General features: G+C 33.8%; 4 protein-coding genes across 4 annotated transcripts; 1 reads left to right on the top strand and 3 right to left on the bottom strand.

Annotated features, from left to right (window-relative positions):
* Window positions 1–590: 590 nt before the first annotated feature.
* On the bottom strand, window positions 591–1,340 carry LOC115950298. Its single transcript, XM_031067519.1, has 2 exons — window positions 962–1,340; window positions 591–853 (listed from the first exon to the last, which is right to left on the bottom strand). Exons 1-2 carry the CDS (start codon window positions 1,338–1,340, stop codon window positions 591–593), a joined length of 642 nt encoding a protein of 213 aa, XP_030923379.1.
* A 1,705-nt stretch (window positions 1,341–3,045) lies between these two features.
* Window positions 3,046–7,083, bottom strand: LOC115950885 (red chlorophyll catabolite reductase-like). The gene is made up of 2 exons (XM_031068160.1): window positions 6,691–7,083; window positions 3,046–3,758 (listed from the first exon to the last, which is right to left on the bottom strand). The coding sequence occupies exons 1-2, from the start codon at window positions 7,018–7,020 to the stop codon at window positions 3,144–3,146; spliced, it is 945 nt and encodes a 314-aa protein (XP_030924020.1). The 5' UTR covers window positions 7,021–7,083; the 3' UTR covers window positions 3,046–3,143.
* Window positions 7,084–11,608: 4,525 nt separating this feature from the next.
* Window positions 11,609–14,408, bottom strand: LOC115950924 (red chlorophyll catabolite reductase, chloroplastic-like). Its single transcript, XM_031068200.1, has 2 exons — window positions 14,034–14,408; window positions 11,609–12,349 (listed from the first exon to the last, which is right to left on the bottom strand). The coding sequence occupies exons 1-2, from the start codon at window positions 14,370–14,372 to the stop codon at window positions 11,738–11,740; spliced, it is 951 nt and encodes a 316-aa protein (XP_030924060.1). The 5' UTR covers window positions 14,373–14,408; the 3' UTR covers window positions 11,609–11,737.
* A 9,404-nt stretch (window positions 14,409–23,812) lies between these two features.
* LOC115950297 (stemmadenine O-acetyltransferase-like) lies at window positions 23,813–25,111 on the top strand. Its single transcript, XM_031067518.1, has one exon. It carries the CDS (start codon window positions 23,813–23,815, stop codon window positions 25,109–25,111), a length of 1,299 nt encoding a protein of 432 aa, XP_030923378.1.
* Window positions 25,112–26,827: the final 1,716 nt, after the last annotated feature.

Genomic DNA, 26,827 nt, shown 5'->3' with positions numbered 1-26,827 from the left:
TAGCTGCATTTCCATGCTTTCCTCACCTTCACAAGGAACATCCACATGCTCCAAGCCGGCTTCCCTCAAGTCTCGGCTCAACCCATCTCCGATCTGGTCATTAACACGCCCTCCAAAACTGAAACCCACCTCTGCCCGAGTAGCTGGATCAAGCTGAAGAATACCCGGAATACCTGATCTTGAAACATCATCACCGAACCTTCTCCCTTTCTCTAGAAGCGCATCTCCCTTCTTCACAAGTTTTGTAGAGACGTTTCTAGTACCTTCACCCACCACGACACTGCTTCTATCAGACTTAGACATCTTCAAACGGGCAAGCATCTTTTTACCCTTCACCGAATTGGGCTTTGGCTATCTATTAAAGCTTAAGCCATCATTCTGAATAGAACCCATTTGGGCCTAACTTGCAATATCTTTCCCTATATTTTTAGTGACATTTTCAAATTGGGCTTTATCCAGCTTCCTAGGGCAACTAACTTCCTCTTACTATCCCTTTCAGGCCCATCCACAACACCCCCCCGATCCATAACAAGCCTCTCGTTGCTCCTAAACTCGCCTATCCCATAATTCCTCACAGCAGATACACTTTTCTAATCACCTAGGGACCCACCACTCCTTTGCAATCTTGTCCCATTCTTTTTGCGCTCCACTAACACCCACGGATCGTACAAATCCTCATGTGCAGCCTCTTGAACCTGCCCAACAACATCCTGGCATGCTGCATGCACGTCCTGCATGTCCTTCGTGGGTTCCCCATCCAACCTTGGACTATTAGCAACATTCATATCGTGTGAACTATCTCTTTTCTCATCGCAGGTCGTCGTTTCTGGTAGTCCGGCTTTACCAACCGTAACTTCTTAACGGATAACATACGGACAATTCACCTTCTCGTGCCCCATTCTGCCACAACCAAAACAAAGCTTATGTAAACCTTCATAACTTATCAACTATTCAAGCTTACCAATCATGACCGTGGTTGCCAAAGGCTTTCCCACATCTACTTGGACACATAATCTAGCAAAAAGTCCTCTCGTTTTAGACGCAGTGAAGGTATCTACTCGCAGAACGTTTCCTATCGCTCCTCCAATAAGGTGAAGGGCTTTAACATTGTAGTATTCAATAGGAAGTTCATTCAGCCTTATCCACAAAGCAACCGAAGATACATTCGTCGACGACGCTCTGAAATTTGGCTCCCACGGCCTAATGGACAAGAAGTGACCTCCGACAAACCATGGCCCTTTCTTCAATACATTATCAACATCTTCCTTCAACAACAACCTTACTAGGAAAAAACCCCGCCCTAAATGCACACAATCTAGTCTACTTGCAAGCTTCCACATCGCAAGGAGTTTATCTTAGAGAAAATGAAATCCAACATCTCGGCCATAAACCTTAACAATAAGAGCTTTTGCCCATGGTCCTCGTATTTTCTGTTTGAAATCCTTCGTGAGTTTCACACCTACAAACCCTTGCCTGAGGGCTTTGACCTCCTCATCTGAATCCCCATCATCTTCCATTAAGTCACCCAAGCTAAACACTTGTGTGTAAGCTCCAGGAATATCTCCAACGAGTTTTTCCTTAAAGGATACATTATGGTTCCAATGACCACCATTATGACTAGGAAAGGAAGGGCCCGAATTCTGCCCATCACTAAAACCAGCGTGCCTAACGTCTTTTACTTTTTTGTTGCTCCAGGCAAGTTCATCTTGTTCTTCTTGAGAGAGAGAGCGTTCCATTGGTAGTTCTAAGTTCTAGGATGTCCCAACTCTCATGCAAACCGCTTTGATAGATATAAATATATATATATATATATATATATATATTCCATGTTGAATATATTTGAATACATGCAGAAGAGGAAAGTATAAAATAGAAATACAAAAACATGAGGGTTACGTAGTTCAGTCTTACAGCCTACGTTTACGGAGAAAACCCTTAAGAGTTACATCTTTATTATATAAGAGTGAGTATAAAACATGTGTTACAATGAGCCATAATATGAGTATATATATATATATATATATTATATAGTAGACTAAACCCTAGACTAATAGACTTCTAGTACAAGTAGGAGACTTGGTTAGGCTTGCACATGAGTAAATAGACTTCTAATAGACTTCTATTAGCAATGACTGGTTTTGAATTTGATCGAGTAGTATGATCATGCTTTTCAAAACCGAATCAATTCTCGAACCATTTTTATAATTATAAAAACAAAATTTATAACTAAGTAATTAATCATGTTTTGAATTTGATATGATACTTGCGGAAGTAGTAATTTATAGGCAAAAATGCAAAACTCACTTTCAAAGTTTCACTTGAATTCATTTTAATTTTTTAACTATGATTTCATTCATTTCAGTGTTTTAAGTTTCAGGTTTATTCATTTGAGGCATCTTCAACAACTTTTGTTAAATATTGCGATTAACTGTCCAATTTTTTTATAAAAAAAAAAAAATTTTAAAAATCCAATTAATAATTGAAAATTTTTTTCCATTTTTTTTAAAAGAAATTAATTGAAGTTGACAAATAGACTTTAATTGAATAAAATTGAAACTTAAATGACTAAAATGAAACAAAATAAAGTTAAAGAACTAAAATTAATTGTGTTGAAACTTAGAATATGAATTTTGCATTTTAGCGTAATTTGTATGCTCACATCAAAGAGTGATAAGAGATAAGGTGACATTCTCACCTTGAGAAGGGACAAAGGATATTTAAATGATATTGCCGAAATAGGTGGGAATTGGAATCCCAATTTTTTAGACAGTCCGAATAGTATGGCCTTGTGGTGTAAATTTTTCTTGATTTAATGTGCTAATAGTCATTAATTAATTCAATTCAGGAGGAATTGCTTAATTGCTTAATATTTAAGGTAAAAATAATCAAAGGTTATTTTGCTAAGTAGGTTTTATCATGTCCCAAGCTTTGGTAAGATGATCTTATCGGATTTTTTGTATGGGGCAATGAGCTACCATGGATTTTTAAAGAAAAAGTATTTATCTTTTGATCTTATGAGACATCTCTCTTGATCCCGGAGACCACTTCATGAGAAAATTGGTGCATTACACAAAGATAAATATAGAGTATTTACATATTCAATCGAGTGAATAATTTATAAGACAGCAAGTGTTAAAAGTACATCATACGTTGTAGACACTTTTTATAACTCGCAAGACTCGATCTGCCACTTCTTGTCCAAATTGCTTGGGCATGCTAGAGCTCAAGTCCATCTCTATCGCCTTGCTTTTAATCAAGCTATCCCTCTTTTCCAATACTGCTCTCTCAGTTTCCCCTACCTCCACACCCTCACCAACACACATATCAATCCAAATTCTCATAATGTCATTCGATATGGGACGAACATGTTCACGTATAATTTCTTCCACAAGTTCTGGTCCAGCACCATCCTCACATTTTATGCTAACCACGATTCCAGTAGGCGATACCACGCGACGAAAATATAGGGACGACGAGAAGTAGGGTTGAACCTCAGGGAGTTGGTCGAGTCGTTGCCTGAATTTTTCGAGTTGGGTATCTTCATAATAGGTTTTGAGGTAGTCTGGACTGAAAACAGTGTCTTTGCGAGGAATCAAGTCGAGGAAGAGTATAAGAAATGTGGGGCTGCATTTCACAAGCTCGAATTGGAAGTGGGGCACGTCTGTTGATGACTTGAGGTAGCCAGCGATGTTGGTTATGTCCAAGGCACCACCGGTTGGTTGCTCCAAGTGAAGCCAACTTGCTAGTACGAAATCAATCTGGACCATACAATATAGATTATATACCATTCATATCAAGTATTTACGGCAGCAATATTGTTACCATGTGTAAGTCTTGGCTCTTTGCGAGCAAAGCACAGGGGTTTTTAATTTGTCCACTCGTTCATTGGCAGAAGAATTCTAAATGATAGAAATTGGCAGCATGATAGTAATAGAATAGATATGGTTGGGGCATTTTTAGTTTTCTTTTTAATATAAAACAAGACAAATATTTGAGCCATGCTTGAGAAGTATAGTTAATTTTGCAGCCGAAGTATAAAATTAGAGAGGAAAGAGAATTTTTAATTAGCGTTAACGAAAAAAAAATGAAGTATCAATGGCTGCCAGTTGTCCAATATGGCAATATTTGACTAATTTCATAAGTAAGATATTTGGGCTACTTGTGTAAGCGAGAAATTAATCATTGTACTCAGCAGGACCACGCCTTCTAGGATTCTTGATTTGAGAAAGTTCAATATTTTTATAACGGATGCCGCATACATTAATGGTCTATTTTTATATAATAAAAAAAAACTATGAAAAGTTGAAAATATATATAAAAAACTTAATTACTTTTTCATTTTTTTTATAAAATATTTCTTAAAATAGTTTATTAATATATATACTCTAAGGCATTTGTTAGTAAAATTCTTTATATATATATATATATATATATACATATATTTTTTGAGTTGTTGTGAGTCATAGTATAACTTTTTTTTTAAATTTCATTTTAATTTGGAAGAAAATGACTAAATAACATTATTTTTAAAATATATAGCAATATATCCTTATTTTGAAATTCTATTTTAACAAAATCAAGTTTCATGTAAAATTTGATATTCTCAAAACAGAATTCTATATATATTTTTAAGTATAACTTGACAATGGTAGTTCCACGTGAAACTTAATTTTAGTAAAATCAACTTCTAAAAATAAAGGCATTTTGATAGATATTTTGAAAAAAAATATTATATATTCTGCTACACATTTTAAAAATAAAGAACATTTAGTCAATTTTCCCGCTAATTTGACTATTAATAAATTGACATATCAGTTATTGCGTGCATGAACTCTTTTTTATTTCTGTCAAATTCAAGTGATGTGTGACATGTGTCAATTTTGCAAACTTACCACACAAAAATACTTTTTATTTTTGCCACATACTATTAGTGATGTGTGAAATGTGTCAATCTTGCCAAACTTGAACATGCTTGCAAAGTTGACATCCTCGTCGACTGATGTTAGTTTAGTTAAAGTTTCGTAACATATCTCTATTAAAAATATGACTAAATATGTAATTTTATTCTACTTTTACATCTCACTCTTCCAAAAAAAATAAAAATACAAGATCAAATAAAATAAAAAAGAATTCAGTCTAACACTTTTATCATGAGATTTCAATTGATAATATAAATTTCAATCAAATTTCAAGTCAGTAAAGTGTCAAATTTCAAACCACAAGTAGACAACTTAAATTTCTGTCAAATCACCTATAAATAAGTTGTAATTTGCACTAATCATTAATGCATTATAAAAATAATATCAGTGATAGGTTAATAATAAAATCAATTCTAATAACAATATGCAACTTTCGAACACCAGCTAAAAACCCCCTCCTCCTCCTCTTTTTATTTTTTCCTCTTTGGAAAGACAACTTGTGGGGCCAAAGAATTTGTGATCCCGATCCACTTTATATTAGGGCCCAAGGCCCACGCCGAGAAGAGGCGTTGCCGAGGACATGCAACGGAAATCCAAATAACCTAAAGGTATAGTCGAGGACGATTTTGTCCTCGGCATCCAAAAGCGCTCTTAGAAAAAAGGGCGAGTACGGTATAGGAGCGGTTCAAGGAAAATCTAAACATCTTCGCATTGATGGGGAAAGGACCCCTGAACAGTGTAGCGACAAAGGACAGGGGAAAGGTTACCATTACTGCAATTAAGTACTTTGCGCCTGACAGAGTAATGCTTTTCAGTTTTTACAACCACCCCCAACCACTTTGGGTATGGGCTGATAGGACAAGTATCAACTCTAGAAAGCCGAACCTACACGTGGACGTTGAAGGGAGGGTAAAAGCTAGTATAAAAAGGAGAAGGAGGCAATCCAGAAAAGGGGACTAGGACCAAGGCCAAGAACTAGAGCCTCCCAGTCTGTGTCGAGGAGAAGCCTTCTTGGGCAAGTATGGTTCACCCTTGTGCGATTATCATGAACACCATGACTAACTACTGTCCAATAACCAAGGCCTAGCCTTTTAACCCACTCTCTACAAATTTATTGTTTGGGCATTTGACATTCGAACCCAATACACCAATTTAGGGTCGCAACAAATTGAGTCCTTGCACAGCTAATATATGGTTCTTTCTAACTTAATAAAATATCATTTTGGCATAATTGCTAATTCCAATCAACTCACAAACTAGCAAAACTTTGTTGCCTCCCTCCAGTGAGAGAGATCTATTCTATAATTCCAGTTTAACAACCTCAACTAACATATGAAAATTGATTTCTTTCAACAAAAACAAGAAAAAGGAGAACTACTCTAAAAAATAAATTCTTACTTTAAGTTGAAATTAAAATTTAAGAAAGAAAAAAAAAAAAGCATGACAAAAATATAGTGGACATGTACAAGGTTAAAACTTAAAAGTAAGAATATAGGAATTATTATTAAGATTTCATTCCACATCACTAATTTTAATTTTATACGCAACAGAAGTTTCAAACACACTTAAAAGCTATCACAAAATTCTGCCTTAAAAATCTTAATTAAGGCTTTGAAATCAATAAGCATATAAACATATAATTTTTCTGTAAAAGAAAAAAGAGAACTTATTATAAATAAATAATAAAAAAAAAATAAAAAAACCATCTCATCCTTTTTAGCAAGCAAGCATGAACATTTATGTGTGGAGATCTAGAAGAGACAGTACATACAGGAGAGGAGTCGATGCCGCATCTAATGTGAAGAGTGCCTTGAGAAGTGCCAGTCTCATTTTGGTAGTGTTCAACGTCAGGAGGGACCGAAGAAGGAAGAAGATGATGAGAACCAAGGCGATTCTCCATGGCTGAGATGAGGTCCACCATGGTATCCCTATGTGGGTCAGTTAGGTATGGGAATTCCATGAGTTTGGACCCTCTAATTAGCTGCTGTTTCTCCATAGATAATCGACAAGGAAACGATGGTCTTGTTCTTGGTATTTTTGGGGCCAGAAGATTTGCAGGTGCTAGTGGATAGGCACATGGTGGAAGAAACGTACAAGACATTGTGATGTGAGACGCTTTTTCTCTTTCTCACTCTCACTCTCACACGCATATATATGCACCACACAATTATTCTTTTGATTTTTTTTTTCTTTAATTCCTTCCTCTCTCTTTTTTCTAAACAATTTGATGCGTGTGCGACTTGAATTGCCACAGTGTCATTTGGTGTTCGTGCGTGACCTACTTTTCTTTGTAGGATTTTTTTGAGTTTTTTTATCATTTTTAGTAAGTAATTTTTAAGTATTCTGGAGGCATAAAGTATGATATTCTTTTATCTCATATTTATAGTATGATCCATTTATTAAATTCATGATGAGGACCAACATATATATGAGATGTTGAAGCACTATTTCTCCATACTAAGAATACCTAACAATTTTTCATCTATAGTAATCTTTCAAAAAAAAAATAATAATAATAAATGAGATGACCGAAGATTTGAAAAGAGTAATCGAATACCGTATGAAGATGGAGAGCAGTAAGAAAAAAAAATTTCTTCAAGAATCAAAGATGGACCAACGGAGAGAAAAGTGTGCTATTTTTATGTTGGCCTTTTATTTTCAGTTAATAAATTTTTTTGGCAAAATTTTTAATCTTGATTTTCATGTTTTTAGAGAGAGAAAGAGACCATTCACCTTATGTTCATTTGGAAAATTTTATTGCTCTAAAAATTTTAAAATTAGAGTAATACTAAGAGCTCGTTTAGATAATCGTTTTGATAATCAAAACGCGCATTTTTGTATGAAAATGCTAGAAGTCAAACGTTTGATGTTGCGTTTATAAAGAAATCACGTTTTCAAATTGCCAAAAACTCACGTTTTCAAAACACAATGAACTCAAGCTTTTTCAAAAACAATGGTAAAACGCAAATATGAGTTTACTATCAATGTTCTTTTTTAAGTGTGAAATTCTTTAAAATATCCTCACAAAATCGCATAATGACCAAAATACTTAAGAAAAATTTATTGACTTGACACCATCAATCTCCTCTGCGCTTTTGCCCAGTTGCCTCTGTCTATCTCCTGTCTGCCTCCAGTTGTTCACTTTTTGTTCCCTTGTCTCTCTTAGCTTGTTGCTTCATTACCATTGCAAGGGTTAGTTGTCCTCACTATTTTGCTTGACTAGAATCTTATGGGCAAGGATGAAAATTGGAGCTAAAGAAGATTAATGGGTGGCGCGGGAGGGATGAGAAAAGGAAGACAAGCAAGTAGAAAAGTAGTGATGTGGGGGTAGGCCCGAGGAAGATATATGTAAGGACCGTGTTTGGATTAGACCCAGTATGGGATTGGGTTTAAGCCCAACAAGCCCAAACAATGAATTTATAGAACGTGAGTAAAAGAACTAGTTCTACTCTAAAAGATGGACCATAAAGTTGCTAAATTAAGTTTATTAAACACAAGTAATGTAAGAAATTCTCTCATCGGCACAGCCTAAGAAACTTATTTTATAATGTCTTAATGATGAACATAGTTACCATACCCCATAATGTTATTGCCTAGATTTTACGATTTTTTCCCGATCCCCTTTCTAGGTCACCTTCTCGTGCTATATATTACAATCTTGGTGTTATCCCTACCATACATGTGTAGGTTGGATTCTAGGAGCTCCTATCTGTCCCATCTAACACCTCCCAGAACCATCAAATAGTAGCTGTAAAGCTGCTTGGTCACAGTTCAGGTATCACATCTACATTAATGCGGCCAGAGAGTTAGTTGGGAGACATTTAATGTGGAGGTAGCAACCTTTGAAGATATTTGTTGCCTCCCTCTATTTACCCTTTGTCCAACGTCCAATTCCTAGTTGTGATATAACTTTGAAGAAGGTCTTGGGTGATATGACTCTCTTACTGACCTTGGATCCTTGTTCCCAATATGGCTTTTTTCCTCGGACGTGTGTTGGAATTATCTCATACTATTTTTATTTCTCTCTTTATGCCATTCCCATTATTACCTCATTTGGTCATCCTCGGATTAGCTAATGTCCTCGGATTGGGCCATAGGCCCAATTCGTACGGCCTTAATAGTACCTCTTCACTAACTAGCCCCCACAATACACATGGGCAAAAATTGTAGTAGGAGCCTAGGAGATAGGTTCTTTTAAAGTGGGTGTCCTATTCTTTTATTTTTCTTATTCTTTTAATTTTTTAATTTTTAAGAAAAATTTTTATTTTATTTTATAACAAGTCATTACCCTTAAAAAAAAAAAAAAAAAAAGAAGCTATTATTATATGCCTTATTACAAGTTACAAGATGACAAATGAGCCTTAACAACATAGTTATGTCCATTTTGGTAAATTACACCTAACACATACATTTTACACCAATTTTATCCAAATGTTTAGTTTATAGAAACTTCACTTTTTCATGATTTTACCAAATGGTTAAGTGTGATTTGATAAATAGTGTTTTCAAAACGCATGTTTTAAAAACATTATTTTTTTTAAATGCACTTTTTAAAATAGCTTATCCAAACAAACCCTAAATGGTTGCAAAAAAAGTGCACATCTAAAGAGAGGATTTTTTTTTTAATAAATTTCATTTATTGGCTATTATTTGGACTTTTTTTTTTTTTTTTTTGAGAAGAGAGGTCTATATTTGGACATTAATTATTGCTAATATTTGGACATTAATTAAAAATTTTACAATGCAAGATAGATAGACAGTGTATTTTATAAACTAAAAGAGAGGTCTAAATTGAAATTTGTGTGCTGTAATTATGTGAGACAAATAATATATTCTAATTTTTTATTGCCTAACTGGCCTAGTGGTTCTATATACACCCTTCCTCTTTCATACATTATGAGAGAGAATCCATAGATCTAATACATTAGATATCTTATCTATATACAGAATTACGTGTAATTTGTTAAGGCTTTCTTTATAAATTACGTCAACATATTTTGTTAGATATACAATTTTTAAAGCATTTGTTTCTTAGATATATAAGCTTAGTCAAACTCAAATTATTTTTCTCTCACTAAAATAAGTTATTCTAATATGCATGTTGTTTATTACAGCTTAGTTTAGAAACTAAGCAAACTTATTTTGTTAGCTACACTTAATCAAAGCCTCATTCTTTCTTAGATACAGCTTACTCAATTCCAACTAAAAAAAAGAAAAGAAAAGAAAAGAAATCTCATTAGAATAAGTTGTACCAAAGTCATACTATGTTGTGGAATTATTGCAATAGTTTAGTTGTTGTAGGCAGAAAATCAATTATGAACAATCATATTACTAATGAAAATGGACAGTTAGATGACAGTTAGATGACTTAGATCAATATGAAAATGTAATCAAACATAAAAAATGAAAATGAAAATTTTGAAACATAAATGGTCAAACTAGAAACAGACTAAACTTTGGGCCCAGAGTGTACATAATTTTTAGTTCAAGACGTGATTTTGATCTTAGTTTAGTTTAGGAGCCCCAAAATTTTCCTTAGCTTACTAGGAAATAAAAACAATTAGGCATAGGTGTTCACCTTTAAAAAATAAAAATCCTATGGTTGACGACGATTCCATATAAATGGTAAAATGATAAAGGATAAACCCACACGCACATCAGCCCAAAAATCTAACACACAAATCCAAACATTCAAAAACATAGCGAGGGCACCGAAATGTCAACTATATATGTATAATCCTGACACTGTCCTTGCAAAGTGAAATTGCATTTGATGCTAGAAGGCCGAAAAATAAAACTTTGAGAAAATATGTATTTGTATTTATTTGTCTATTTCGAATTAACCTTTGAAATATATTTAAGATAAATTTTTCAGTGTTGGGAGATAAAAGGATTAAATGAGCTAATATATACTAGGAAACTTCAGCAAAAAACCTGAAATTTTTTCCATTAACAGAAACTTTTCTAGTTTATACTTTATAATAGTTAATGGTCACGAATGATATCAAATTACCGATTGTCCTAAAAGTGGAGGACATAGGGATCGCTCTGATACCATGTGATGATGTCAAGATTGTCAGTTACTCAGGTTCATCCAGATAGGTCAGCACTGGCGTGTCTTCGCACCTGCAAGGTTAAGAACAAAGTCCTCTTTGAGTGGTCACCGGTGTGGTGTTAGCCACAAAGTCTCCGATGATAAAGTCAGTGAATGGAATTTGCAGAGAAGGCTTGGTTGTGAGAGCTAAAATAAGTAGCGAAAGGATTAGTATTTTTCTGTGTGTACCTTGTTTGTTTTTGAAATGCATATAAATATTTATATATATATATATATATATATTATATCTTTTCTTCTAGCCATTGTATTCCATTTATGGTGGCATAAGTGCTTCTTTTGTAATGCTTTTGGGCTCATTCAATGTGGACTTTGATGGGTATCCCAACGGTCTTCTTGCTGATTTGTAATTGTCTGGGATATTGAATGCCCTCTTTATGGCTTCTTTTTCATCGTCCATGCTGGGTCTATGTGGACGATGGTGTCTGATGGGTTCATCTGGACAATGGCATTTATTGGGCCTATCACTATATTAAATTACTGATTGTCTCAAAAGTTTATACTGTTGGGATATAGTAAATTTAATTATTTAACCACATAGTTCTAACAAATGAATAAACCAAGAAACCTTGTTCAGTTGTAATATAAAACAGGAGAGCATATGTATATTCAACAATTACATTATGTACTTTGGTTTTTTGGTTAACAGGCATATTATTTACACAAAAATTCAAAACATACATAATACACTAACCAAATTAGCTTCTCATACAGTGAAAACATCTCGCATGGCTCCTAAGATTCTGTCTGCTACTTCTGGCCCAAACAACCTCGGAAAGTTCGAGCCTAGATCAACCTCAATAGTCTTGATCTTAATCAACCCATCCCTCTTTTCTAAAATAGCTCTCTCTGCCTCTCCCACTTCTCTCTTCCCACAAGCACATTGATCCAACCAGATTCCCAGCACTTCCTTTGCAATGGGATCCACATGATCTTTTATGACCTCCTCCACTCGTCCTGGCTGACTTGCCTCTGTCTCAATACGAACCATAATAGCAGTGGGAGAGACTAAGGAACGGATGTAAAGTGATGAAGAGATATAGGGTTTAACCTCAGGAATTTTCTCAAGTATCTGCTTACGTGTGTCCAGCTGGGTCTCTTCATAGAAAGTGTGAAGGTAGTCTGGACAGAGGACAAGGTCTTTTCGAGGAGGCAAATCAAGAATAAGGATTAATGATGTTGGGCTGCTCTGAATGAGTTCAATAAGAAAATTTGGTGCATCTGTTAAAGGGTTCAGAAAGGCTGAAAGGCTTGTGATGTTCAATGCTCCTCCCGTTGGTAGCTCGCAGTGTATCCAGCTACCTAATATAAAATCAATCTGATAAAATAATGTTTAGAATTCAGACCCCAAAAAAAGGGTACACCCTTTTCAAAAGTAAAGAAAAAATTAAGGTGCATTAAATACAAAACATACGATATATGTTGTTCACACCAATTGTCAAAGATCGATGGTGAACAACTATTGTGAAACAGTTGCCCTACAAGGAACATAGAAGAGAACAGATGATGCCATGCTCCAATACACCAACTCAATGAACTCATTACAACTGAACCCAAATATAACTGGGATAGAACTAGGTTGAGCATGGCAAGACCAGAAAACTATCCCCCATTCTAAGGAAGTTCAGACATTACATTGTGGCTAACTAACAAGAAACACACTTGATTCAGACATTTCATTTTGGCTAACCAACAAGAAACACACTTGATTCAAACAGCTCGAGCAAACAGCATTCAGGCCTTGAAGAACAAAGGGCTGAATCCAATGGCTGTTTGCTCAAGCTTACAACAATTTGGGCTTGTTGAATCATCATCCCGGAGAAAACACTGTTTATTAAATTAACAACTGCAACCCAACCTAAATAATTTTGCAATTGCAAATGAAGTCCAAGCCACAGACTTAAAAAAACAAAATCCCACAATCACCTTAGTAAGGTAAAGTAGATGCCAATTTCCCCAAGACTAATCTCACAGTTGCAATCATAATTATGATATTAATTCCCATAAGCGAGCATGAAAAAAAAAATTACCTTGATTTTATTTCTCCTGTTATATTACACTTATATGTTAAGATAAAGGTGGATTTGAGTCATTTGACTACTAGAAATGATGTCCATACAAGCATGAGCCGGTATAAGCTTATGGTACAAGTTTTCAATTTCTATATATACAATATGGATGGGTTCAACTCTTCCCAAGAGCCTGAGCAATCTGCCCTACTAACTATACTCACTAATCGCCAGAGCTATGGGGTTTGTGTCCCAGCATATGATTCTTAAATCCGGAGCCACTGGCTCTACTGCTTCGTATTAAACAAGTACATGAAGATGAACCACTATTAAATTTATACGAGCGGTAATTGATTTATTAGAAGATTATTGTAGTGATACATCTTTGGACCATCTAACTTGAAGAGTTCTCCATACACCAAAAAATTTCAAACCCATGGGCTACTGTATAAAGTAACTTGCTAGCAATCTTTGGGAACAGAATTTTGCGTAATGTTGCTACTACTTATTCAAATTCTTATGCCATTTTCCCTGAACAACTTCAAAAATCGCACCCAACATTCCCACCTTTCAAACACCCACCAACTATTGTATGCCAGAAACTACATCTCTCAGGCAGACACATCAAACAACCTATGAGCAACAGCCAAATCACCATGTCTATGGAGAATACGTTTCAATTTGGACCGGTCTCAAAGGATGGGTCCAACTTTAAATTTGGCTCAAAATTAGCTAACCAAACACTTGCTAAATCCTATTTTTCCAACATGTTTTTGCATCAATTTACATTAATGCAAGTAAGTTTTCATAGTTAACTGTAATCTTTCGATGAGCAACCTTGTTTTCGTTTTCAGTGAAAAAAAAAAAAATGATATTAGTTTTCGTGCCATTTAAAGGACCTAGCGGTTGAAACGATAACGAATTATTAACAACTAAAAACGGTATAAATTGTGTGCCGTTTATCAAAAGGAGTGAGGAAAAATGAAATCACACCTGAGAGTGGGAAGGCTTGTTGCCAGATCTGGTGTGAAGTGAAGCATGGGCGGACCCAGTTTGGTTCTGGTAGTACTGTACATCCGGCGGTAGACTACAAGGGAGGAGCTGCGACCCAAGGCGGTTCTCCACCGTTGATACAAGATCAACCATCAGGTTTCTGTGTGGGGCCGACACGTATGGGAACTCCTTGAATTTTGTTACCCCGAATTCGTTGTTCAACTCCATCTGAGATGATGATGCTGAGGAGGAGCAACAGGTTTTAGACCTTGACCTTGAGGAACTTGGCGGGAAGTGGCTGCTGAAGAAGATCACAGGCAGTGTGAGTCTCACAGCCATTTATTATTCCTTTCTACTCACCGCGCTGTCCCATGTCTATCTATCTATATGTCTAATTTGTCGATTGCATGCATGCCGAAACGGTGCGTTTTGTAGAGTGATTATAGGATGCTGTTTGCATCAAAAATAAAATCTAAAAAAAAAAACTTTTTTTTTTTTTTTAATTTTATGTACAAAAAGGTTTTGAATACCATTTTGTTGTCCGTTTCTTTAAAACATTCTCATCAACACTTCTAAAAAAATTTAGCATTTATCATCTCAAAACCTAATTTTATAATATATAACACATCATTTTACAATATCTTTTACATCAAAACTTCTATTTTTTTAACACTCCATTTAAAGATTCTTTATTTATTATTTTTTATTCATTTTTTATTTTTTCTCTTTCTCTCTCCTCTGTCTCCTCTATCTCTCTCTTTATTAAACAAATAATTTTTTTTTTTTTTACAATCTTGTTACAGTGGGCTGCTATTTCTAGCAGATAACAGCCCACTATAGCTGGATTGCAAAATGAATAGGATTTAAGAGTTTTGATGGAATATTCTTTTTGATCTTTTGATGCTAAAATGTAGCATTTATAACATTTGAGGGTATTGATGAGAATGCTCTTATGGGACAGAATATTTCCATACTGACTTATTTTGATGCACTATTTTAAGATTATTGTTAATATATATAATATGATATAAATTAATAATTTTAAAGGGGAGGTTTAAAAAAACTTTCAATAAACTAATTAGATTAGTTATTAAAAAACTAAAACAATTCGGGTTTTTTTTTTTTTTTTTTTGTAAATAAACATGAATGTCGGGACATTTGTAAAATCATGATAGTACAAAAGGTAAACAAGTCGAACGATACAAATTGAACAGAAATCATTATTCACCATAGCCATCTTATAACAAGACAACACACCAACTAAACAACACACCAACTAAACCATTTTAATAATGCCACTTGTACCACTATAGCATGTAGAAACTAATTGGCCCATTGTTATTTACTCCAAAGCACTGGTTTGAGTGTGCTAAATACTAAAGGACCGTGTGGTATGGCAATTTAAGTAACACTTTTCAGTTTTTAAATAATATTACATGTATTTTTATACATTTTTTCATCCACACGTATTTCCAAAAAATACAACGTTGTTATTAGAATAACGTTACCAAACGGCCCCTTAGGGGGTGTTTGATAATATTGTTCTAGTAACGTTATTTGTATTTTTTAAAAATACATGTGAGTGAAAAAATATGTGAAAATATATATAATGTTGTTTAAATACTAAAAACTGTTATTCTAGTTACACTACCAAACAGCCCCTTTGTTTCTTGGGACATGTTAGTGTTGGTTGATTTTGAAGATAAGTCCAAGAGCCCATATTGTTCGTTGATTTTGGTGATGAGTCCACGTGCCTATCTGAGTCCATGGAGAAAATTCTGGGTGAGACGGGCTTACCTTCTCGAGTCCATGAGCCTATATTGTAGGTTGATTTTGGCAATGAGTATTGTTGATTTTTGCGATGAGTCCACTGGTGTTGGTCCTGAAATACTAGTTTCTGTTATGTTTTTTTTTTTAATGGTGAAATGTGACTTAGGATTTGTTTGAGATCCGTTTATTTTATTGAAATTGAAATTTTTTTGATGAAAATATTATAGATAAAGGTAAATATTAATTGAAATAGTACAATGGGATTCATGAATAGTATCAAAAAGTGCAGTGAAAATTAATAGTAGCAAAAATAAGTTGAATAATAAAATAAGTTGACAAAAAAAAAGCTAGCCAAACAGATACTTAATATTATTATAGATTTAACCTTTTTATTTATTTTTGTTTGATTTTTATTTTACTAAAAAAATTAATCTGACTACATAAATTGTCGTTATAATGTACTGTATTTGTCTACAAGGACATTCCACCTCCATCCGAAAGGTTTTCCCAGAAACTCAGCTCATACAACTTTCAGTCAGTCTCAGAGGATGCAAGGTACTTTTTGGATCTTCTAAGGGATGATAGTGGAGGGCATTGGCTAAAGATTAAAAAAAAAAACACTTTCCACCGGCCGCGCTTACTCAAGCTTTCTACGATGCAGAATCTGAGTCCTGAAACTCTCCTAACTTGGTTGGTTCCTTCAAACGAAGGATCAAACACAAGGTATTTTAAATATATATATATATAAATATATAAAATAATTTGTGGCATTTATTGATTCTTTCTTCTTCTTCTTCTTTTCTTCTTTTATTTATTTATTTTTTTTCAGGTTTTTGAATTTGAAAGGTCGCCAAATACTCTGAAGCTCGTTGACAATTCCATTTGGATTATAGTTCCTGACACTGAATGGACTGGCTTTCTGAATGGGCTGATTCAGATGTTAAAGGTTCAAGCTGAGATGCGATTGGCTATTTGGTTCGAAGATATTCGGACTGAGTTCAGGGGTTTAGAGCTCCATGGAAATCACTTTGGCTAATTCGTTCCATACGGAATGAGTTCAGTGGCTCTGTCACAGGAAGTCACAGTTTGTGAAATGACCAATTGGGTTTTGTGACTTTCGATTGGGCGAGTTTGTGAATTGTGTAAGACAAAATTCAGAGTGGAGCGGAAACAAAAGAATATAAACATATATCGGCATAGTTGTTTAAGTGTTTAGAGAAAAAGAAAACTCACTATACGATAATAGTGTTTATAAAAGGTGTCTTCTAGTCTATGACTTTTACTCTACATATTTCCTTTTAATGGAGACAATCTAAATATAGAGGCTAAACTAAGGGCCCTTTTAAATTAAGATTTGTTTCATAACCCTACTTCTATCAAGGAGTTTAAAACTAGTAACTTCAAGGTGTTTATTAACCAAAGGAGTTATACCAAATGAGAGTTACTTAGAAATTGTTATTCACCATAATGTCTTTCACAAATAAAATCTTTAAAATATGAATTTTCATTTATCACTTAAATGTGAGCCACATAAAGTTTTCTTGAAATCTTATATTCTCCCACTTGGCCCACTTGACATTTAAATTACTTTGATAAATGATATTAACTTTAACATGGCCATGATATTACTCACGTCAACTAGTTGTGAAATGCTCCCTCTCAAATAAAGAATCCAATACACGAATCATGGCTGTAATACCCTTAATTATAATGAGTATTTCGTTCCATGTATTATAATGTATAGTAATCCTTATATGAGTATTTTATGAGCCATTAATTATTTATAAATGGACTACTATTAGCCATTTGGGTCCTCTTTTATACATCCCCACGAATATATCATCTTTATATATCCCCACAGATATATCTAACTTAATACATATACTTTATGTGCAACAAATAAAAATCATATATTTTATTCTCCAAAAATAACCAAATATGTGCCCAAGACGTAGAATAATTAGAGAGAAATTAAACACCAAATGAGCTAAAAAGTTCCATATGTCCAAAAGACTTTTATACTACTTTGTCGGCAAACCTTTAGTTATGGAATTAATATATATTAGTTCAATAATTTTAACTTAATGGACACTTTCAGTTTCTTAAAATTCTCTCTTAGATTGAGTTACTTTATTTCAATAAATTTATTTCGGCTTTCACAATCATTGTCCTTAGAGAAGAAAATTATAGCCGAGTTATCTTTGAAAAATCTTTAAAGGTCTTATCATAAAATTGACAACCTTAAGACCTATCCATAATGCCTGTCTTATAGCTTCATAGCTTCTAGGATATCATACATGACATAATCAAATCACAACTTCCAAGTAGTGTGTCATTCATATTTAGGCGTAAAAACAATGCATTTACTCCCACTAATCTTAAGATATATACATCGATTAACAACGCGCCTAGTAAAACCAAATGGTGCAACAAAGTTAGTGAACCTTTATATACCATTAGTGGGATACCTATATGCCTAACTTTTGCAATATAAAACTTTCATTGGGAGCCAAACCTAATGGATCTTGTAAACTAACATTAATAGCTTTCACAAAACCTTTAACCTTATAGGAATAAATTTCCAAGTTCTTACTCTCAAGCAATCAAATCACTCCTACCCTCGTACTTAGTTTCTCATTTGACATATTTTATTCAATAAGATTGGTGATTCATCCACATGAGTACCAAAACATAGATCCACAAACCAAAATAAAATAAACTTTAATGCTATGAAACTTAAACTTTAATTCCAAATTAACCAATGTCAATTTAGTAGTAAATCCGACCTTCCTATGGGTAGAGGCGCATCATGCATGGATTCACTATAAAACTTTATTCATAAAACTAGTAAATATAAACACTAAGAATCAGATTTTCCATACCTATGGGCCTTGGAAAAATCTCATCTTAATGCTACATTCACCATTTTATTCCAATTAAATCATAAAAATAATAACCTCCCTATGGGGCCAAGTCATTATCTTCATGAATTAATTGCCACTTAGATGCCTTTATCCTAACGAAGTCTTGTAAAAATTTCTTGATGTGATTATCATCATGGCTTAAGATGCTATGGCTACTCCTAAGTCATTTTGATATTCACTACTTCAAATAGCATCATAAAGATCAATCAATCCTAATATTGATCATGTCAGTATGCACTCCAAGATGACATGAAATAATATTTCACAACATGATAAGTGCAAAGAAACCTAAAATGCACTTAATTAAACACAGTCTTCACTTCAATGATCCAAATCTCAAATGTAATAATAAACTTTATGAAATAATTGCAAACTTAGATGCAACACATTTATCCCCATAATTTATTGTAAAAAGTTACGGTTTCCAAAATATAAGGATCATTTGTATTATCATGCCAAATATATTGATCCACAAAAAATTGTCTTTAAAGCAATTTACAATTGAAAATTGTACAAATTATTGAGCATGTTTGTCATATGAGCCACCAAACTGTTACAAATTATTTTCCAAATAATTAAGATTTTCTATCTAGGAAACAAACATAAATACTTGGATGAGCACTTGATGAATATGAATATCAAAATCAAAATCAAAATCAAAATCAAATTTATGAACACTTTAAGTGCCTTGGCATGTATTTTAGTCAAATTACCCAGTAGTCCACATTAGCATATTGTAAAATACTATATGTGGACAATTTAAGATTAGAGAAAACAAAATCCTTGAGTCGCACATGTAATGAAAAACAAATACATACAACGTAACTACCATTGAACATGTCTAGTTCTATATAGATAATAATCACGTGGATTCCAAATTAATACTTCCAATCTCAAACCTCAATGGTAATTCGTTACACATATACCAATAAAGATGCAAAACAAAACTTGTTCTCTAGGATTTAGAGTACACATGCTCTATATTTGCATTCAAGACAACTTAAATTAGTGCATATAAACTTTTACCGTAGATGGTACAAATATACTATGATTGGAAATAATAGAAATTTCTTAAACTAAGATCACTAAACAACATAGCATGGAAGATGGCTCTGATACCAAATGTAAGACAAAATTCAGAGTGCAGCGGAAACAAAACAACATAAACATACCTTCAGCCATAGTTATTTAAGTGTTTAGAGAAAAAGAAGACTCACTATATGATAATAGTGTTTATAAAAGGTGTCTTCTAGTCTATGACTTTTACTTGACATATTTCCTTTGATGGAGACAGGCTACATATAGAGGCTAGACTATCAACCCTTTTAAATTAAGATTTGTTTCATAACCCTCCTTCCATCAAGGAGTTTAAAACTAGTAACTTCAAGGTGTTTATTAACCAAAGGAGTTATACCAAATGAGAGTTACTTAAAAATTGTTATTCACCATAACATCTTTCACAAATAAAATCTTTAAGACATGAATTTTCATTTATCACTTAAATGTGAGACACATAAAGTTTTCTTGAAATCTTACAAATTGTACAGTGAATTTACTTTTTCTTCTATATTCTACTAAACCAAGTCCGTATGGAAAATGTTATATATAGAGAGAGTGAGAGATATTAGGCCCTGTTTGGTAGAGTAGCTAAACAACATATTTTCAGTTTTTAGACAATATTACACATATTTTCACCCACACGTATTTCAAAAAATTACAAACAACATTACTCAAATTCCTCTACCAAATGAGCCCTAAATTTTAGCATTTTAAAAAACCAAACACCAAAAAATGACCTCTATTGTATATTTTAGATACCAAATAATGAAAAAAAAAATTGCCACAGTGTACTACTACTAGCAATGCTACTTTGTTTTTTTATTCTATTTTCTCTCTTATTTCATATTTCTCTCCCCTCTCACTCTCTCTTCTCTATGCCTCTCTCACCCTCTCTTCTCTCTGTCTCTCACTCTCTCACAGCCATGTCATCAATCCCTCTCCTCTCTTCTCTAGTTGTGGCTTTTTATTTTATTATTATTATTATTTTTTTTTTTTTTTTGTGGTTGAGATCGGCATTGTTTATAGTGGTGGGGTTGTGATCAACTTTGAGTTTGCTATGGGTGTTTACGATTGAGATTAGTGACTGATGATGATTTGTTTGTTTGTTTGGTTTTTTCTTTTTTTTTTGGTGTGTGTGTGCATGCAATGATGGTGGTTAGGTGTTTGTGGTTAAGATCAGCTACGGTTGGTGGTTGTGTTTTTTTTTTTTTTTTTTGCAATTAAGATTAGCAATTTTTGCAATTGCCCCATCCTCATCTTGCCCCATATGATAGAGAAAATTTCTGCTTCATGTTAATTTGTCCCATAACTATTTTTACAATTTTTTATAATAAAACCAGTTTCATTAATATAAATATATTTGAAATTAAAATTAAATTTATCCCATCAAATCAAACTAATTTTTAGCAAGAACCAAATGATATTATTCAAGTGTTTAATAAGACAATATCACAATAAAAACAAAATTCTTAATATTCATTCATTTAAATAAACTAGTATTAATTTGTTTATTTGAATAGTAGGGATTTAGGGTATGAAAAATTTACAATTATAAAATGCAAAGATAATCTTTACAATTATAGTAGGGATTTAGGGATTAAATTGAAAACAACTTCAAAAATGTAGGGACCAAAATAGAAGTTCTAAAAAAGTGGTAATTAAAATGGGAATTGACCCAAAATGAAGGGATGAAAAAGAATTTTTTCACCTTTTAGCTTTCTTCTTTTTCATCTAACAAAATCCAAACTTGGTGTAATGTGACAAAGACAATTCGAGCAATAGCATGCTAATTACTCCAAATATGTGTAAGCTTGCATACACACACAAACATGCATATGTGAAAGTTTATTACAACACATTTTAGAGAATGGAAAAATTAATGGATATCCTAAGAGTATTGATTTAGGAAATATTAAAATTTTTTATGGGAAAAGATAAAAATAACGGATTTATTTTTACAATTTTTTTATATTTTTAATAAAAGTGGTATTAAAACATTTTTTTTTTTTAAATTGTCTATTATCAAATGTCCTAAGAGTACCCGTTAACCCGGTTATTCTCTGTAATATTGAAAAATCAACAAGACAATCAAATGGGTATTACTCGTCAATAATCATTATATTATAATTTATTCTCGCATACAAAAGATGCATGTCCCTATGTTTGAAATGTATTCATCCTTTTCTTCCATTAAAAAACAATCTTTCAAACGTCTTAAAAACAATTTGCGCGGACATTCAATGTCTAATGTTCGCACAGTACCTTACACCATGATCATATATATAATAATTGGTCTACAAATTACAGTTTCTATACATCTCCGCAAACAGAAAAGCATTGTGATACAATACCTACTAGAGTCCTTTCTCCTTTATAAACATTTCCCTATACGTTGGTTGATACTTGTTAGACTTATAGTTAAGTGATTAAATTTACCATTTTCTAACAGCTTAAATTTTTGGGACAATCGGTAATTTAACATGGTATCAGAGCAGGAGATCTTCAGTTCGATTCCTGGCTTTACTCTACCTCCCATTTAAAATGTTAAATTCCCACTTGTTGGGCCCCCACTTATTTTAATTATCATTTCCTAACGGTTTAAGCTTTTGGGACAATTGGTAATTTAACAATACCTATATATATAGCAAGACTGTAAAACAGAAGAAAAAAAACATCACACACAACGACGTTTTGCTTAATGAAAGGAAGCAGGGCATTGCAACGTTGTCGCTCTAATAAGAAACCATTAAGTGAAGCACGTGATAAGAAGCTGAGAAGAAACACTGCAGTTTTGTTTATAAAAGCCAACTTCTTGGATGAACTTAAATCAGTTAGGAACAAATATTTTTTTTTTTTAATTTTTAATTTTTTTTTAAGAAACAAACACACACACAAGGGAGAGAGAAATGGATTCTAACACAAAGACACATTACAACTCCACTCAAAAATCATGGTAACTTCTAAGGGAGGATGAGGCAAATTATACTATAGACAACACACTCTCTTAAGTAATGTGAGACAATTACCTTTTTTTTTTTTTTAGAAATAAACACACACACACAAGGGATAGGAAAAGGGGTAGTTAGGAACACATGTTAAGCATATATATACCACATATTATGGAGCTAAGTGAAAATTAAGGAGTTAGTTATTACTGCATAGAATTAAGTTATTTTCCTTTATTTATCTTCTATATCTTCAATATTATTATTTAAGGGGTTTTCTTTGTTTGAATTCTTCATTTTTTTAGTTAAAAAATGTCTCTACACCTCTATGTTTAAGTTGAGACAAAACTAAAAGACAATCAGGTAAAAATTATTATTTAAGGGGTTTTTTCTGTTTGGATTCTTCATTCTTTTAGTTCAAAAATGCCTCTACACCTCTATGTTTAAGTTGAGACAAAACTAAAGGACAATTAGATAAAAATGCAATTTTAACTTCCACTAAAACATTGCCTAAAAAATAAGATTACTCTTCCAGTTAATTTTCAAATTATTTTATCTACTTATAAATTAGATTATCAAAATAAAAATTATATATATAAAATAAAAACACAGGTGTTTTTTGCTAGTACTACTATTTAAGGGGCTTCTCCTATTTGGGATCCTCATTTTTTTGGTTTAAAGATGCCCCTACACCATTACCTTTAAGTTGAGACAACTAAATTAAGGAAAATCTAGTAAAAATACAACTTCAACTCCCACTAAAACATTGCCTAAAAAATATGGTCACTTTTATGTTGAATTTCAAATATATAAGACAGAGAGTTAGAAACAGTTAAGTATACCGCAGATTATAGAGCTAACCAGGAATTAAGGAGTTAGTTATTACTGTGCGTATAGAATTCAATTATTTTCCTTTTCTTAATTTGGTCATGCTCTGTTACTCGTATATAAGAAAGAGTATCTAAATTGTAATTCATTCATTCACTTTCATTCGTTTCAATAAGATTGCTCTCCATTTCAATTTAGAGATTGATTAGTAATTATTCTGAGTGAGAGAGAGTGAAATTTAATAAAGATGTTGATGAATGTTGAGATAATCTCGAAAGAGATTATTAAGCCATCATCTCCAACCCCCCATCACCTTAGGAACTTCAAGCTTTCCTTCTTAGACCAAATTGCACCTCCCACTTATATCCCTATCATTTTCTTTTATCAGTGTAAGCAATATGTGGATGTTGATCACTACGAAAGAACTGGTTCGCTAAAAGAGTCTTTAGCTGAAACCCTTACTCGCTTCTATCCATTGGCCGGAACACTTATTAATGAAGATTTCTCTATCAACTGTAACGATGAGGGTGTAGACTATGTTCAGGCCCGTGTCCCATGCATGCTATCACAAGTGGTAGAGAAAGACAACGGGCAAGCTTTGATCCAATTGCTACCATTTGAGCCCTATCGTAGTTGTAGCGATCAATTTGGAAAAGAAGTTCTCCTGGCTGTCCAATATAATATTTTTGACTGTGGTGGAGTAGCGATTTCCTTTTGTTTCTCACATAAGGTTGCTGATGGAGCATCAGCGGTCAACTTCATTACTGCATGGGCTGGTATGTCTCGAGGAGCTAGTGAAATCATGAGCCCCAGTTTTGATGCAGCCACCCATTTTCCTCCAAGAGATATATCTGGGTTCACTCTGAGTACTACAATTGCAAAAGAAAAGATTGTGACCAAAAGATTTGTGTTCGACAAATCAAGCATAGACGCCCTAAGAAAAGAAGCCTCTCTTGCATTTGGACCAGAAGACAAGGGCCCGTCACGTGTGGAGGCCATTTCAGCATTCATTTGCAGGCATTTCATTGCAATAGCTCAATCAAAACCTGGAAACAAAGCAAAGCTATTCACAGCACTTCATGCTGTGAACCTGCGCGAGAGAATGGCTCCACGCCTTCCAGTGAACTCATTTGGGAATCTTGTTACGGTTACGTTATCAGAGGTTAAGATTGAGAAAGACGATTGTTTATGGGAGAACCAGCTTAGGAATGCAATTAGGGAAATCAATGTTGACTACGTGAAGAAACTACAAGATGGAGTGGACTACTTGAATTTTATGAACAACTTTAAGAATCAACTCGCAACAGGTGAGACGGTCTTTTGTAACTTTACTAGCTGGTGTAGCTTCCCTATCTATGAAATTGATTTTGGAATGGGGAAGCCCACTTGGGTGTGTAGTCCCAACAGGCCTTATAAGAATGTGGTGGTCATTATGAGTTCCAAAGATGGTTATGGAATTGAAACGTGGGTAAACATGAATGAAGAAGACATGGCCATGTTTGAACATGATCCGGAGCTCCTCTCATTTGTTTCTTCAACAGATCGAGAATGAAAGATTGCTTGCCTTGAATAAACACTCGCTTAAGCTCTTCATTTTGGATCTATGTGCCTTTGTTTTTTATCTTCTTTTATGGTTCTGTCTTCTGTTGTATTTTGGTTGTGTTGGCATTGACTTAAAAAATCAGTTTCTTTTTAACTTATTTTCGCTACTATTCAGCTTATTTATATTACTATTCATTGGCTCTTTTGCACTTTTTGATACTATTCATGTGTCCCACTGTACTATTTAACTACTTTTTAGCTTTATCTATAATACTTTTAGCAAAAAAATTTAAATTTCAATTTCAACTAAATAAGCTATTTCCAAACGGACTCTTTGCAAGTCAAATCAAATTTTTATGTTTTATTATTTACCAATAATGGTAAAGTTTGTCATTTGGTGATGTTATTGAGATATAACTTCATTATGAAAAATATTTTCTTTTCTACTTCTATATTCTATATAAAAAGTGTGAAGATGATACGTGGTAATTTAAATATGGAAATGTGGATAAGCTTTCGTATTTTTGAATATTATTATTGGATTTGTGTGGTTTACACCACTACAAAAAAAAGGACCTTGGGCCGCGTTTTAAAAACGCGGCTATATGCCAAAAAAACGTGGCTATAGCTTATAGCCACGTTTTTTTAGGCCACGGTTAAGAATGTGGCCTAAAACCTGTGACTATAGAACTGATGGTCCTATGGCCACACTTTTTAACAGAGGCCCCAGCTCAGGTCCTTAGGCCGCGTTTAGGAAGTGTGGCCATACCCTACATGGTGAGGGCCTCTGACAGCCCATTAAGCCGCGTCTTAAACGCGGCCTAAGATCCAACCTTGGGCTGCGTTTAAAACGTGGCCTAAGGGAGCAGCGTTAGGCCGCGTTTTAAATGCGGCCTAAGACCTCCGAATTCCTATTAAGAATTTGTCTATAGCCGCGTTTTTAAAACGTGGCTATAGATTTTTTTTTTTCCCCCCTTTTTCTGGGCAGATGAGTTTTCCTGTATTCTTTACAGCTTGCTGCATGCAACAAAAATTTTCTCAAGCAAGAGTTTTCAACAAAATATCAAGCACAAATTTTCTCAAACTTGTCAACAATCACTATCTCTAAAGAATACAGGAAATTGATCAATTTTTATGGAATATGTCGTTCAATACAACAACTAAATGGAGGGAAAAAGTGTAAAATCCATTGGACACTATTACAATCATGTTTACAATATTTTGAATATCCACAAAGTTACAATATTACAATATTCCGAATATCCGAACAGTTATACACGAAGAGTCCTCCCTATGATGTAGCGCTATCCTGAATATATTATATACATTCTGTTAGCAGCACATAAAAATGCATTACAATAAACACACAAGTTTCATTAAATTAAAGGCAAAGTTTGTATTACCTGACAAATTGCTTAAACCTAAACTGCTTGGCGTCTTTTGTAAGAAGGCTAGTATTTCATCCATTTTCCTCTTTGTTTCGACCATTTCCTGCTTTGTTTCAGCCAGCTGCTGCTGATGCCGTGTTTCTGATTCGCGCATTGCTTCGGCCAGTTGCTGCTCATGCCGTGCATCTGACTCCCGCTTTGCTTCGGCCAGTGCTTCGGCAATTTCCTCCTTATGTTGTGCATGCAATGAGGCCATCTGGTCCTGATGCCGCTGCTCTGCGTAAGCAAGTTGGCAGCTTTTGAAAAGAAAAGTAAACTCCATATTTGTATCAAATTAG

Source organism: Quercus lobata, chromosome 6 (genome assembly GCF_001633185.2).
Source record: "Quercus lobata isolate SW786 chromosome 6, ValleyOak3.0 Primary Assembly, whole genome shotgun sequence".
Lineage (NCBI taxonomy): Eukaryota > Viridiplantae > Streptophyta > Magnoliopsida > Fagales > Fagaceae > Quercus > Quercus lobata.
This window is presented reverse-complemented; position numbering and strand designations above follow the sequence as displayed.

Coding starts and splice junctions, on each gene's coding strand:
- LOC115950298 (XM_031067519.1), bottom strand. CDS start 1,340: ATGTGGAAGCTTGCAAGTAGACTAGATTGTGTGCATTTAGGGCGGGGT. Junction 854..961: donor GGCAACCACGGTCATGATTG/GTAAGCTTGAAT, acceptor TCCGTTAAGAAG/TTACGGTTGGTAAAGCCGGA.
- LOC115950885 (XM_031068160.1), bottom strand. CDS start 7,020: ATGTCTTGTACGTTTCTTCCACCATGTGCCTATCCACTAGCACCTGCA. Junction 3,759..6,690: donor GCGGCATCGACTCCTCTCCT/GTATGTACTGTC, acceptor TGTATGGTCCAG/ATTGATTTCGTACTAGCAAG.
- LOC115950924 (XM_031068200.1), bottom strand. CDS start 14,372: ATGGCTGTGAGACTCACACTGCCTGTGATCTTCTTCAGCAGCCACTTC. Junction 12,350..14,033: donor ACAAGCCTTCCCACTCTCAG/GTGTGATTTCAT, acceptor TTATTTTATCAG/ATTGATTTTATATTAGGTAG.
- LOC115950297 (XM_031067518.1), top strand. CDS start 23,813: ATGAATGTTGAGATAATCTCGAAAGAGATTATTAAGCCATCATCTCCA.